We start from the raw sequence: 12,608 nt of genomic DNA, 5'->3' as shown, positions 1-12,608 counted from the left end.
AATTGTCAACAAATTTTGAAGAATTGTCAACAAATCTTGAAGAATTGTCAACAAATTTTGAAGAATTGTCAACAAATTTTGAAGAATTGTCAACAAATCTTGAAGAATTGTCAACAAATCTTGAAGAATTGTCAACAAATCTTGAAGAATTGTCAACAAATTTTGAAGAATTGTCAACAAATTTTGAAGAATTGTCAACAAATCTTGAAGAATTGTCAACAAATCTTGAAGAATTGTCAACAAATCTTGAAGAATTGTCAACAAATCTTGAAGAATTGTCAACAAATTTTGAAGAATTGTCAACAAATCTTGAAGAATTGTCAACAAATTTTGAAGAATTGTCAACAAATTTTGAAGAATTGTCAACAAATCTTGAAGAATTGTCAACAAATCTTGAAGAATTGTCAACAAATTTTGAAGAATTGTCAACAAATTTTGAAGAATTGTCAACAAATCTTGAAGAATTGTCAACAAATCTTGAAGAATTGTCAACAAATTTTGAAGAATTGTCAACAAATCTTGAAGAATTGTCAACAAATTTTGAAGAATTGTCAACAAATCTTGAAGAATTGTCAACAAATTTTGAAGAATTGTCAACAAATCTTGAAGAATTGTCAACAAATCTTGAAGAATTGTCAACAAATTTTGAAGAATTGTCAACAAATCTTGAAGAATTGTCAACAAATTTTGAAGAATTGTCAACAAATCTTGAAGAATTGTCAACAAATTTTGAAGAATTGTCAACAAATTTTGAAGAATTGTCAACAAATTTTGAAGAATTGTCAACAAATTTTGAAGAATTGTCAACAAATCTTGAAGAATTGTCAACAAATTTTGAAGAATTGTCAACAAATTTTGAAGAATTGTCAACAAATCTTGAAGAATTGTCAACAAATCTTGAAGAATTGTCAACAAATCTTGAAGAATTGTCAACAAATTTTGAAGAATTGTCAACAAATCTTGAAGAATTGTCAACAAATCTTGAAGAATTGTCAACAAATCTTGAAGAATTGTCAACAAATTTTAAAGAATTGTCAACAAATCTTGAAGAATTGTCAACAAATCTTGAAGAATTGTCAACAAATTTTGAAGAATTGTCAACAAATTTTGAAGAATTGTCAACAAATCTTGAAGAATTGTCAACAAATCTTGAAGAATTGTCAACAAATCTTGAAGAATTGTCAACAAATTTTGAAGAATTGTCAACAAATCTTGAAGAATTGTCAACAAATCTTGAAGAATTGTCAACAAATTTTGAAGAATTGTCAACAAATCTTGAAGAATTGTCAACAAATCTTGAAGAATTGTCAACAAATTTTGAAGAATTGTCAACAAATTTTGAAGAATTGTCAACAAATCTTGAAGAATTGTCAACAAATCTTGAAGAATTGTCAACAAATCTTGAAGAATTGTCAACAAATTTTGAAGAATTGTCAACAAATCTTGAAGAATTGTCAACAAATTTTGAAGAATTGTCAACAAATTTTGAAGAATTGTCAACAAATTTTGAAGAATTGTCAACAAATCTTGAAGAATTGTCAACAAATCTTGAAGAATTGTCAACAAATTTTGAAGAATTGTCAACAAATTTTGAAGAATTGTCAACAAATCTTGAAGAATTGTCAACAAATCTTGAAGAATTGTCAACAAATTTTGAAGAATTGTCAACAAATCTTGAAGAATTGTCAACAAATTTTGAAGAATTGTCAACAAATCTTGAAGAATTGTCAACAAATTTTGAAGAATTGTCAACAAATCTTGAAGAATTGTCAACAAATCTTGAAGAATTGTCAACAAATTTTGAAGAATTGTCAACAAATCTTGAAGAATTGTCAACAAATTTTGAAGAATTGTCAACAAATCTTGAAGAATTGTCAACAAATCTTGAAGAATTGTCAACAAATCTTGAAGAATTGTCAACAAATTTTGAAGAATTGTCAACAAATCTTGAAGAATTGTCAACAAATCTTGAAGAATTGTCAACAAATTTTGAAGAATTGTCAACAAATTTTGAAGAATTGTCAACAAATTTTGAAGAATTGTCAACAAATCTTGAAGAATTGTCAACAAATTTTGAAGAATTGTCAACAAATCTTGAAGAATTGTCAACAAATCTTGAAGAATTGTCAACAAATCTTGAAGAATTGTCAACAAATCTTGAAGAATTGTCAACAAATCTTGAAGAATTGTCAACAAATTTTGAAGAATTGTCAACAAATCTTGAAGAATTGTCAACAAATCTTGAAGAATTGTCAACAAATTTTGAAGAATTGTCAACAAATCTTGAAGAATTGTCAACAAATTTTGAAGAATTGTCAACAAATCTTGAAGAATTGTCAACAAATCTTGAAGAATTGTCCACAAATTTTGAAGAATTGTCAACAAATCTTGAAGAATTGTCAACAAATTTTGAAGAATTGTCAACAAATCTTTCAGAATTGTCAACAAATCTTGAAGAATTGTCAACAAATCTTGAAGAATTGTCAACAAATTTTGAAGAATTGTCAACAAATCTTGAAGAATTGTCAACAAATCTTGAAGAATTGTCAACAAATTTTGAAGAATTGTCAACAAATTTTGAAGAATTGTCAACAAATTTTGAAGAATTGTCAACAAATCTTGAAGAATTGTCAACAAATTTTGAAGAATTGTCAACAAATCTTGAAGAATTGTCAACAAATCTTGAAGAATTGTCAACAAATCTTGAAGAATTGTCAACAAATTTTGAAGAATTGTCAACAAATTTTGAAGAATTGTCAACAAATTTTGAAGAATTGTCAACAAATCTTGAAGAATTGTCAACAAATCTTGAAGAATTGTCAACAAATTTTGAAGAATTGTCAACAAATCTTGAAGAATTGTCAACAAATTTTGAAGAATTGTCAACAAATCTTGAAGAATTGTCAACAAATCTTGAAGAATTGTCCACAAATTTTGAAGAATTGTCAACAAATCTTGAAGAATTGTCAACAAATTTTGAAGAATTGTCAACAAATCTTGAAGAATTGTCCACAAATCTTGAAGAATTGTCAACAAATCTTGAAGAATTGTCAACAAATTTTGAAGAATTGTCAACAAATCTTGAAGAATTGTCAACAAATCTTGAAGAATTGTCCACAAATTTTGAAGAATTGTCCACAAATCTTGAAGAATTGTCCACAAATTTTGAAGAATTGTCAACAAATCCATCTCTATATGCTTGTGTGCACAACCATCAATAATTCCGGCGTTGCCCAGAATAAAATTCAACACTCCTCTCCTCATCTTAAAATTGTATACATGATGGATGCATTTTCACTCCCTCTCTTCCCCACCAGAAAGTTTCATTTTCACTCCCTCTCTTCCCCACCAGAAAGTTTCATTTTCACTCCCTCTCTTTCCCACCAGAAAGTTTCATTTTCACTCCCTCTCTTCCCCACCAGAAAGTTTCATTTTCACTCCCTCTCTTCCCCACCAGAAAGTTTCATTTTCACTCCCTCTCTTCCCCACCAGAAAGTTTCATTTTCACTCCCTCTCTTCCCCACCAGAAAGTTTCATTTTCACTCCCTCTCTTCCCCACCAGAAAGTTTCATTTTCACTCCCTCTCTTCCCCACCAGAAAGTTTCATTTTCACTCCCTCTCTTCCCCACCAGAAAGTTTCATTTTCACTCCCTCTCTTCCCCACCAGAAAGTTTCATTTTCACTCCCTCTCTTCCCCACCAGAAAGTTTCATTTTCACTCCCTCTCTTCCCCACCAGAAAGTTTCATTTTCACTCCCTCTCTTCCCCACCAGAAAGTTTCATTTTCACTCCCTCTCTTCCCCACCAGAAAGTTTCATTTTCACTCCCTCTCTTCCCCACCAGAAAGTTTCATTTTCACTCCCTCTCTTCCCCACCAGAAAGTTTCATTTTCACTCCCTCTCTTCCCCACCAGAAAGTTTCATTTTCACTCCCTCTCTTCCCCACCAGAAAGTTTCATTTTCACTCCCTCTCTTCCCCACCAGAAAGTTTCATTTTCACTCCCTCTCTTCCCCACCAGAAAGTTTCATTTTCACTCCCTCTCTTCCCCACCAGAAAGTTTCATTTTCACTCCCTCTCTTCCCCACCAGAAAGTTTCATTTTCACTCCCTCTCTTCCCCACCAGAAAGTTTCATTTTCACTCCCTCTCTTCCCCACCAGAAAGTTTCATTTTCACTCCCTCTCTTCCCCACCAGAAAGTTTCATTTTCACTCCCTCTCTCCTCCACCAGAAAGTTTTACAAAAACCATTGCTTCAAAAAATTTTTAATAATGCATTTTTCAGTTCATAGAGTCCTTGTTAGAGGCGAACGTGAGTAAAAAAAAAAGAAAAAAAGAAGAAAAAAAAAGAAGAAAAAAAAAGAAGAAGAAAAGAAAAAAGAAGAAAAGAAACTGCCAACTTATCAAGATCTGCGAGAAGAATTATCCAAATAACTTTTGTGCCAATTGTGATCTCGGGACGAGACCACAGACAGGGTTTTAGGTGACTGAAAGCGTACCGAGAATTGTCAATTCTGACGTCTACGTCATCGTAACCCTGACCTGCGGCAATAAACATTGAGTTCAGGTATTCAAAGCGATTGATCCCCTCTGGGGCTTATATGCATATCAAAACCTTACAAAATAACCGACTTAAACATATTAATAAACACGCTCAAAAGAGTTAACTAAGTCGACTTATGCCTGGCAAGTTCCAATCTTTTTATTTTGATCGCTTAGCAGCTATTTTTACCAGCTAAAAACCAAATCAAATTTGCCCCACACATACAAATTCGCTATATATCAAGTTTCAAGTTTGTAGACTAAAAATTGACAGAGTAGTTGATAGAGACTCTTCCCCACGCAGACAGACAAGGTCACTTTTAAATATATACATATAAATATACGTAAAATAGACTTAAATGATATTTTGATTTATGCAGATTTCATATGTATTATTTAGGTCTTTTTTCACTGTATATTTATTATTTGGATCATGTTCGACTGTATATTTATCATTTAGGTCTTTTTTCACTGTATATTTATTATTTAGATTATGTTAGATTGTGTATTTAATATTTAGGTCTTTTTAGCTGTATATTTATTATTTAAATCTTGTTGACTGTATATTTAATATTTAGCGCTTTTTTAACTGTATATTTATTATTTAAATCTTTTTTGACTGTATATTTAATATTTAGGTCTTACTTTCACCGTTTATTACTTAGGTCTAGTTTGACTGTATGTTTAATATTTAGCTCTTTTTAAACTGTATATTTATTATTTAGGTCTTGTTTGACTGTATATTTAATATTTAGTTCTTGTTTTTCACTGTACACTTATTATATAGACTTAGTTTCCTTGTATATTTAATATCTAGATCTCTTTTAACTATATATTTACTATTTAAATATAGTTTCACTGTATATTTAATATTCACATCTGTTTTCACTGTATATTCATTATTTAGATCTCGTCCGACTCTCTGCATGTATTATTTAGATTTGTGCCTATTAATAAGATTGCAAAACGGCATAAACATTAAAAAAAAAAACATGCTTATTTTTTGTTACAACAGATAATCCAGTGACGATGTCTTCATCAACAACAAGCCAAACAACAACCACTGCAGGAACTGGAGGCTGTAGGCCAACAGCGATCTATGCTGAAGTGCCTGGTATGACAGAATGGTGCATCATTAACTGCAATGCCGGCTACTGCCCCGCCAGCCATTGTGTGTGTAATATTTAATAGCTGTCACGTATTCTACATTTTATCGCAATATCATTTAAATTGCATTCGTAACATTGTAGCGATTTTATTTCGTTTTTATTTCCCTTTTCTTCTGATTAAAACAAAAACAAAAAAAAAAAAAAACAATATAAAAGATACCATGATACCAGTAATAAAATAATTCGTCTTTCAGAAGAAAAATGATATTTCGAATTTATCATTTTGACATGTTCCACTTAATATGGAAAACGATCAAGAATATATTTCAAATAAATGACAGTTTTTCGAGCATTTTGTAAATTGCCATATTTATTTATTTCATTATTATTGCGCGTTCGAGCTTCCATATTATGAACTAGCTGATTTACCCCGGCGTTGACTTATATTTACTTGCAATTTGTTTTGCTTTTCGGGTTTGTATTACTATACACATAGATTCGAAAAAGTTGTCAAAAAACAAATATATAACAAATAAATGTTATCAAAGGCAAGATAAGTTACTTTTCTACCAAACTGGATATAATTTTTGTATTTTTTATTTAATGTAACATATTTATTCAGCTCGAAAAACATGCAGTGTTTACCGATGTATTGAAAAATTCAAAATGGCGGCCGACTCTCTCTCGGAGAGGGTAAGTTTGGGAAAAGGTATTATAAATAATAAACTAGACAAAATACTGTTAGAAATTCGCTCAATATATGTTACCTGTAATATATTGGACAGGATTATTTCCCTTGCACTTCAATGAACTACGGATTATCTCCCTTGCACTTCAATGAACTACCACTAGAAGGCGCGACAGTCTTAAAATCTGTTCTTTTGTAAATAAAAGGACCGGGAGACGATCTTTCCCTACGAGACGTACCGTTTGCCGATCTATCTATAATGTTATTTTGTCTTGTGCATTTTTTATTCATTATGCATTGTTAATGTTGATATACTTCAATTGGCGACGAAGAACGAATAATGCGGAGGAGTAACAAGACAATTTAAAATTAAAAGCGAACACCCACAACAAATCGAACGAGGAAAGTTGCCGAGTAGCGGATAAAGATGGCTTTATTAGGCACCATTGGAGAATGGAATAGTGCGAAAGAAGAATGGTCGCACTATATTGAGAGAGTAAAGTTTTTTTTTTTACTGCCAATGATGTGTTGAATGAAGGTAAGAAACGTGCTATATTTTTGTCGGTTATTGGAGCAAAAAATTATGCTATTCTCAGGGGTTTAGCCGAAAACAGGCCAGAGCAGAAAACATTTGAAGAACTATGTATTCTGATGGAGAGGCACATCAGGCCGGGCCCCAACGAGATACAATGAACGTTTCTTATTCAACACGAGAGACAAACAAGAAGGTGAGTCCATTAGTGAATATGTGGCCACACTGAGAAAAATGTCGGAACATTGCAACTTTGAAGAAAAAGTAAATGAACACATACGTGATCGTTTGGTTGTGGGAGTGAAAGATGAGAAGATACAGGAGCGCTTGCTGGGCGAAAGAATGCTAACTTTGCACAAGGCCATTGAAATAGCAGTGTCTATGGAATCGGCAAGGAAATATTCCAAGTTGATGTTGGGAGCACAGACGAGTGGAAGTGAAACGTCCGTACACAGGTTACCATTAAAACGAGAGTGTTATCGTTGTGGAAGCACTGGCCACCAAGCGGACAAGTGCCAGTTTAAAAACAAGGAATGTTTTAAATGCAGGCGAATAGGGCATACTCGTCGGAAGTGTAGGCAAGAAGAGAGCAGGCCTCCTAGCTCCGCAACACGAGGTAAGGAAAGCAGGATGGTGAACAATGTGGAGGAAAATTGTTGTGAAGAAATGGAACTTGCTAGACTTGCACACAGTTGCTAACCTTCAGACACCACCAGTATTAGTGGAACTGCTAATTAATCAAGAGAAAGTGGTCATGGAAGTGGACACTGGAGCTGCATGCACAGTAATGAGCCTAGAAAAATTCAATAAAATTGGCCAAGTTCGTGATCTAAAGGAAAGCCATGTCAAGTTGAGAACGTACACTGGTGAATTAGTGAAACCACATGGGACCACAGACGTGGAAGTAATCCAGGAAGGGTTAAAGCATCGACTACCTTTGCTGGTGGTGAAAGGTAATGTACCGACACTTCTTGGCCACAACTGGTTGAATAAGGTAAAGCTGAATTGGAGAAGCATGTTTCCTTCATACCAGGAAGATTCCCCTTCGAGGTTGGAAAGGCTTTTAAAAGAATTTGATTCGCTGTTCAGTGAAGAAATGGGGTGTTTAAAGGATTTTAAGGTCAAAATACCCATTGATAAAACGGTGAGTCCCAAATTTTGTCGGGCAAGACCAGTACCTTATGCCATAAAAGCAGATGTGGAAAAGGAGCTAGATCGCCTGGAAAACCAGGGAATTTACAAAAGAGTGGAATACTCTAGGTGGGCTGCCCCCATTGTACCGGTTGCCAAAAATAATAATGAAGGCATCCGGATCTGTGGAGATTACAAACAAACAGTAAACCGGGCATCACCATGTGACTATTACCCTCTTCCTCGGACAGAAGATATATTTGCTACTTTGAAAGGGGGTCAAAAATTTAGCAAGCTCGATTTGAGCCATGCCTATCAGCAGCTGGAATTGGATGCAGAAACCCAGGAACTGCTAACAGTAAACACTCACCAAGAATTATATCAGCCCACCAGATTACAATTTGGGGTACACAGTGCTACACGGATTTTTCAAAGGGAGATGGACAAAAGATTGAAGAACATTCCTTTTTGCAAGGTGCGTGTGGATGACATCCTGGTTTCAGGTAGTGATGACAGTAGTCATCTGAAGAATTTATACAGTGTATTTGCTGCTCTAGATAAGGCCGGATTAAAATTAAAGAGAAGTAAGTGCAAGTTTCTCCTTCCTGAAGTGACATATCTGGGTTTCAGAATTAGTAAGGAAGGCATAGCGCCTCTTCCAGACAAAGTAGCCGCCATGACAGAGGCACCTCGACCGCAAAACATCACAGAATTAAGAGCCTACCTAGGGGCACTTAACTATTATCATAGTCATTTGCCAAACTTATCAACTATACTTGAACCGCTTCACAACTTAATGAGGAAGGGTGCTCCCTGGGTATGGGGTGCTGGACAAACCAGGGCTTTTGAAGAAACAAAGAAAATGCTGTGTTCTGCACCTCTTTTAACTCATTTTGATCCATCTAGACCGATTCTGGTGCAAGTAGATGCTTCTCCCTATGGACTGGGAGCTATAATGGCTCACAAAATGGAAGATGGAAGGGAGAAACCAGTATGCTATGTATCACGAATGCTGTCTGAGGCAGAACGGAATTATGCGCACATTGAGAAGGAGGAGCTGGCCCTAGTCTTTGCGGTGAAAAAGTTGCACCAATATCTGTATGGGAATAATTTTACGTTGTTCACTGACCACAAACCGTTATTGGGGTTGTTTGCTGAAAACAAGCCGATCCCTTCTCTTGCTACTGCCAGAGTTCAACGCTGGGCCATATTTCTGGCTGCCTATAATTACAGGTTGGAGTATCGTGCCGGGTCCCTTAATGGAAATGCAGATTGCCTCAGTCATCTTCCAATCAGTGTGCAGGAGCAAGATGTCACACCTAATTCTAACAGGATACACATGATGAACTTGGTTGATGCTCCAGTGACTGTGGCGGCAGTGAGATTGGAGACAAGAAGAGACCCTACTTTGAGTCGGGTGTACGAATACATCCTGAATGGCTGGAGTAGGTGTATTCCAGACACGGCAATGAAGCCGTACTTCAACAAACGGACAGAGTTGACATGTGAAGATGGTACCGTATTATGGGGGAGTAGAGTAGTAATTCCGGCTATACTCAGAACAAAAGTGTTGCAGCAAATACATCAGACACACATAGGGATCGTGCGAATGAAGGCCCTTGCTCGCAGCTATGTGTGGTGGCCAAATCTTGATGCAGATATTGAGAGAGCCGGCAAAGCTTGTGGAACCTGCATACATTATCAAAGCAACTCCGGCAAGGCTCCCATTCATTGCTGGGAATATCCAAGTTCACCATGGGAGAGAGTCCACTTAGATTATGCGGGTCCATTTTTGGGGCACATGTTTTTGATAGTAGTGGATGCTCATTCAAAGTGGACTGAAGTTTGCATTACAAAATCATCTTCTGCTATGACCACAATTGAAAAATTGAGAGGGATCTTCGCAACTCATGGACTACGGGTATTAATTGTGAGTGACAACGGTCCCTGTTTTACAAGTGAAGAATTCAAAGCATTCATGAATGCTAATGGAATTCGGCACATTTTCACAGCTCCTTACCATCCTTCCTCGAATGGACTAGCAGAACGCAGTGTACGCACCTTCAAGGAAGCGCTTAAAAGGATGAATACAGACGGCAAGGCAACACTTGAAACCAAGGTGAACCGATTTTTATTCACTTATTGGATAACTCCAAACTCATCAACTGGGGTTTCTCCTGCCGAGCTGATGTTCAAACGGCAGTTACGAACAGTGTTTCATTTGGCAAAGCCAGACACGTACAAGGCTATGGATGTAAAAAATAAAATGGAAAGGGGGAGCAAGGTAATGGTACCGCTCCGTGAATTTAAAGTAGCCGATCCTGTGCTTGTGCGTAACTATGGATCTACTCAGCGATGGATTGAAGGTACCATTACCAGACAGTTGGGAGCAGTGAATTTTGAAGTGGAAACCGGTAGAGGGCTAGTAAGGAGGCATGTGGACCAGCTTGTGAAACTCTCATCACCAGTAGCAGTGGAACTTACGCCTGAGATACAAGCTGATAATGCTGCAAAGAATCTTGAGAGTTTCGGCACACCTGAAGTTTCCAGCACACCCGACAGTCCTGAGGAAAGTTTAATACCTGAGAGCAGGCATATGGAAGAGGTTGCAGACACTCCAGCAGTGGTAGAAAAATTGGCATCACCACCCTCTCGCAAGTCAGGGCGTATTCGGAGACCACCAAAAAAATTTGAAGACTATGTTCGTGATCCAGAGTAAGATTGAAGGGATGTAATATATTGGACAGGATTATCTCCCTTGCACTTCAATGAACTACGGATTATCTCCCTTGCACTTCAATGAACTACCACTAGAGGGCGCGACAGTCTTAAAATCTGTTCTTTTGTAAATAAAAGGACCGGGAGACGATCTTTCCCTACGAGACGTACCGTCTGCCGATCTATCTATAATGTTATTTTGTCTTGTGCATTTTTTATTCATTATGCATTGTTAATGTTGATATACTTCATTACCGTGACATAAGTTGACATATATTCGGTTGATTTCTAATAGTATTTTGTCTAGTTTATTATTTATAACATCTTTTCCCAAACTTACCGTGTTAAAGAGACAGTCAGCCGCTATTTTGAATTTTCCAATACATCGGTAAACACTGCATGTTTTTTGAGCTGAATAAACATGTTACATTGAATAAAAACACAAAAAATATATCCAGTTAGGTAGAAAAGTAACTTATCTTGCCTTTGATAACATTTATTTGTTATATATTTGTTTTTTTGACAACTTTTTCGAATCTATGTGTACAGTAATACAAACCCTGCTTTGCTTTTCTACTTTTTTTATTTGTTTGTTTGTTTGTTTGAGCTGAGTAAAATTTTAGGGTAGAAAAGAGATTTTTTTTTAAAGAAGGGAAATATGTCTGTAAAAGACGAATAATTATGTCCCTTTCTTTCAAGGTATTAATTTTCTCTTTTATTTTGTTGGGTCACATTCAAACAAAGGGAAGTAAGTCTGTAAAGGATGAATTACGTCCCTTTTTTTTTTCTTTTTTTTTTTCAAATATTCTGGTTATCTTCACACTTTCTCCATCTCGTGTTAACAAAGGTCTGGGTTATCAATTTTTTTATTTTTTTATTTTTTTTTTTTTAAATACAATTTGACCAAAAACTAAAAAAAATTTTTAAAAATTAAAAAAAAATACGATTCATTTTGCAACCGACAGTTTCGTATGAAAAGTGACAGTGAAGAAATGTGAAGAAGACCCATATTATTTTTCTTGTTGCAAATCCAGAATTCGACCTAATGAAAAAAAAAATCTTTACAGTGTATATTGTTATAAATTTTCTTGAGTTAGTTATTTCTAACACCTTTTTTTTTTCTTTATAGGAAAGAGCAATCTTTTGTGTGCCATTTTTTTTTGGGGGGGGGGCAAAGCAATTTAAAATCTACCACCAGCATTCAAAAACAAATTGTATTCAACTATAATTGCAAATACAATAAAGGTAATACTCATGTCAGTTTGAAGTTTAATAGTTTCCAGAACGGTTGCCCTGGAAATGTTCTTTTAGGAAATTCTTTTTTGTGCACCACTGGTTCTTCCCGTAAATTTTATTTATTTATTTATATTTTTAACTCTGCTCGTCAAAGGTTCTTTTCTTTAATTAGTGTTTATATATAGCCTCTCCTCAAGTAATAATAGGTAATTTGCATAAAAGTCATTATGCAAATTGCATAAAATGTCTTGTTAAGAATACAGGGTGACCCCCCCCCCCCAAAAAAAAAAACAGGCCTCAACTCTAATTAGGCCCCGTTTCTGTCCGAATGAAATGAAACTTTGGTCATAACTAGTTTATTATATTCAAAACATCACATCAAAACACTAGGGTCTTTTGCCTTTTTTCTCCGTTCTACAGCATATGTTCTAGATGGCCTCCATTTAGCTTTTGTTTTTTTTGGGTCATCCTATATATATATATGTATGTATTTCCAACAATATACCCAGCAGGGAACGAAAATGTCATATTCCAAAAATCAGTTAAATTGATCAAGTAGTTTTTTGGGGGTTTTTTTTAACTACTAAAAAAAAACAAATTTCATGAGAATGGAGCAACCACTATGCCCGGCTGGAACTTTTCAATGTGATCACCATT

The 12,608-nt window shown here is 35.2% G+C and overlaps 1 protein-coding gene across 2 annotated transcripts in view; it reads left to right on the top strand.

Annotated features, from left to right (window-relative positions):
• LOC145246119 (uncharacterized) overlaps nucleotides 1–6,001 on the top strand; it is a 222,870-nt gene extending 216,869 nt beyond the window's left edge. For both annotated transcript variants that reach the window (XM_080107958.1, XM_080107957.1), the window contains exon 5: nucleotides 5,553–6,001. In XM_080107958.1, the coding sequence (XP_079964084.1) occupies nucleotides 5,553–5,725 (173 nt within the window). In that variant the 3' untranslated portion in view covers nucleotides 5,726–6,001. The remainder of the gene's footprint in view (nucleotides 1–5,552) is intronic.
• The last annotated feature ends 6,607 nt before the right edge of the window (nucleotides 6,002–12,608 follow it).

Source organism: Euprymna scolopes, chromosome 23, assembly GCF_053919585.1.
Source record: "Euprymna scolopes isolate OS-2025 chromosome 23, ASM5391958v1, whole genome shotgun sequence".
Classification (NCBI taxonomy): domain Eukaryota; kingdom Metazoa; phylum Mollusca; class Cephalopoda; order Sepiida; family Sepiolidae; genus Euprymna; species Euprymna scolopes.
This window is presented reverse-complemented; position numbering and strand designations above follow the sequence as displayed.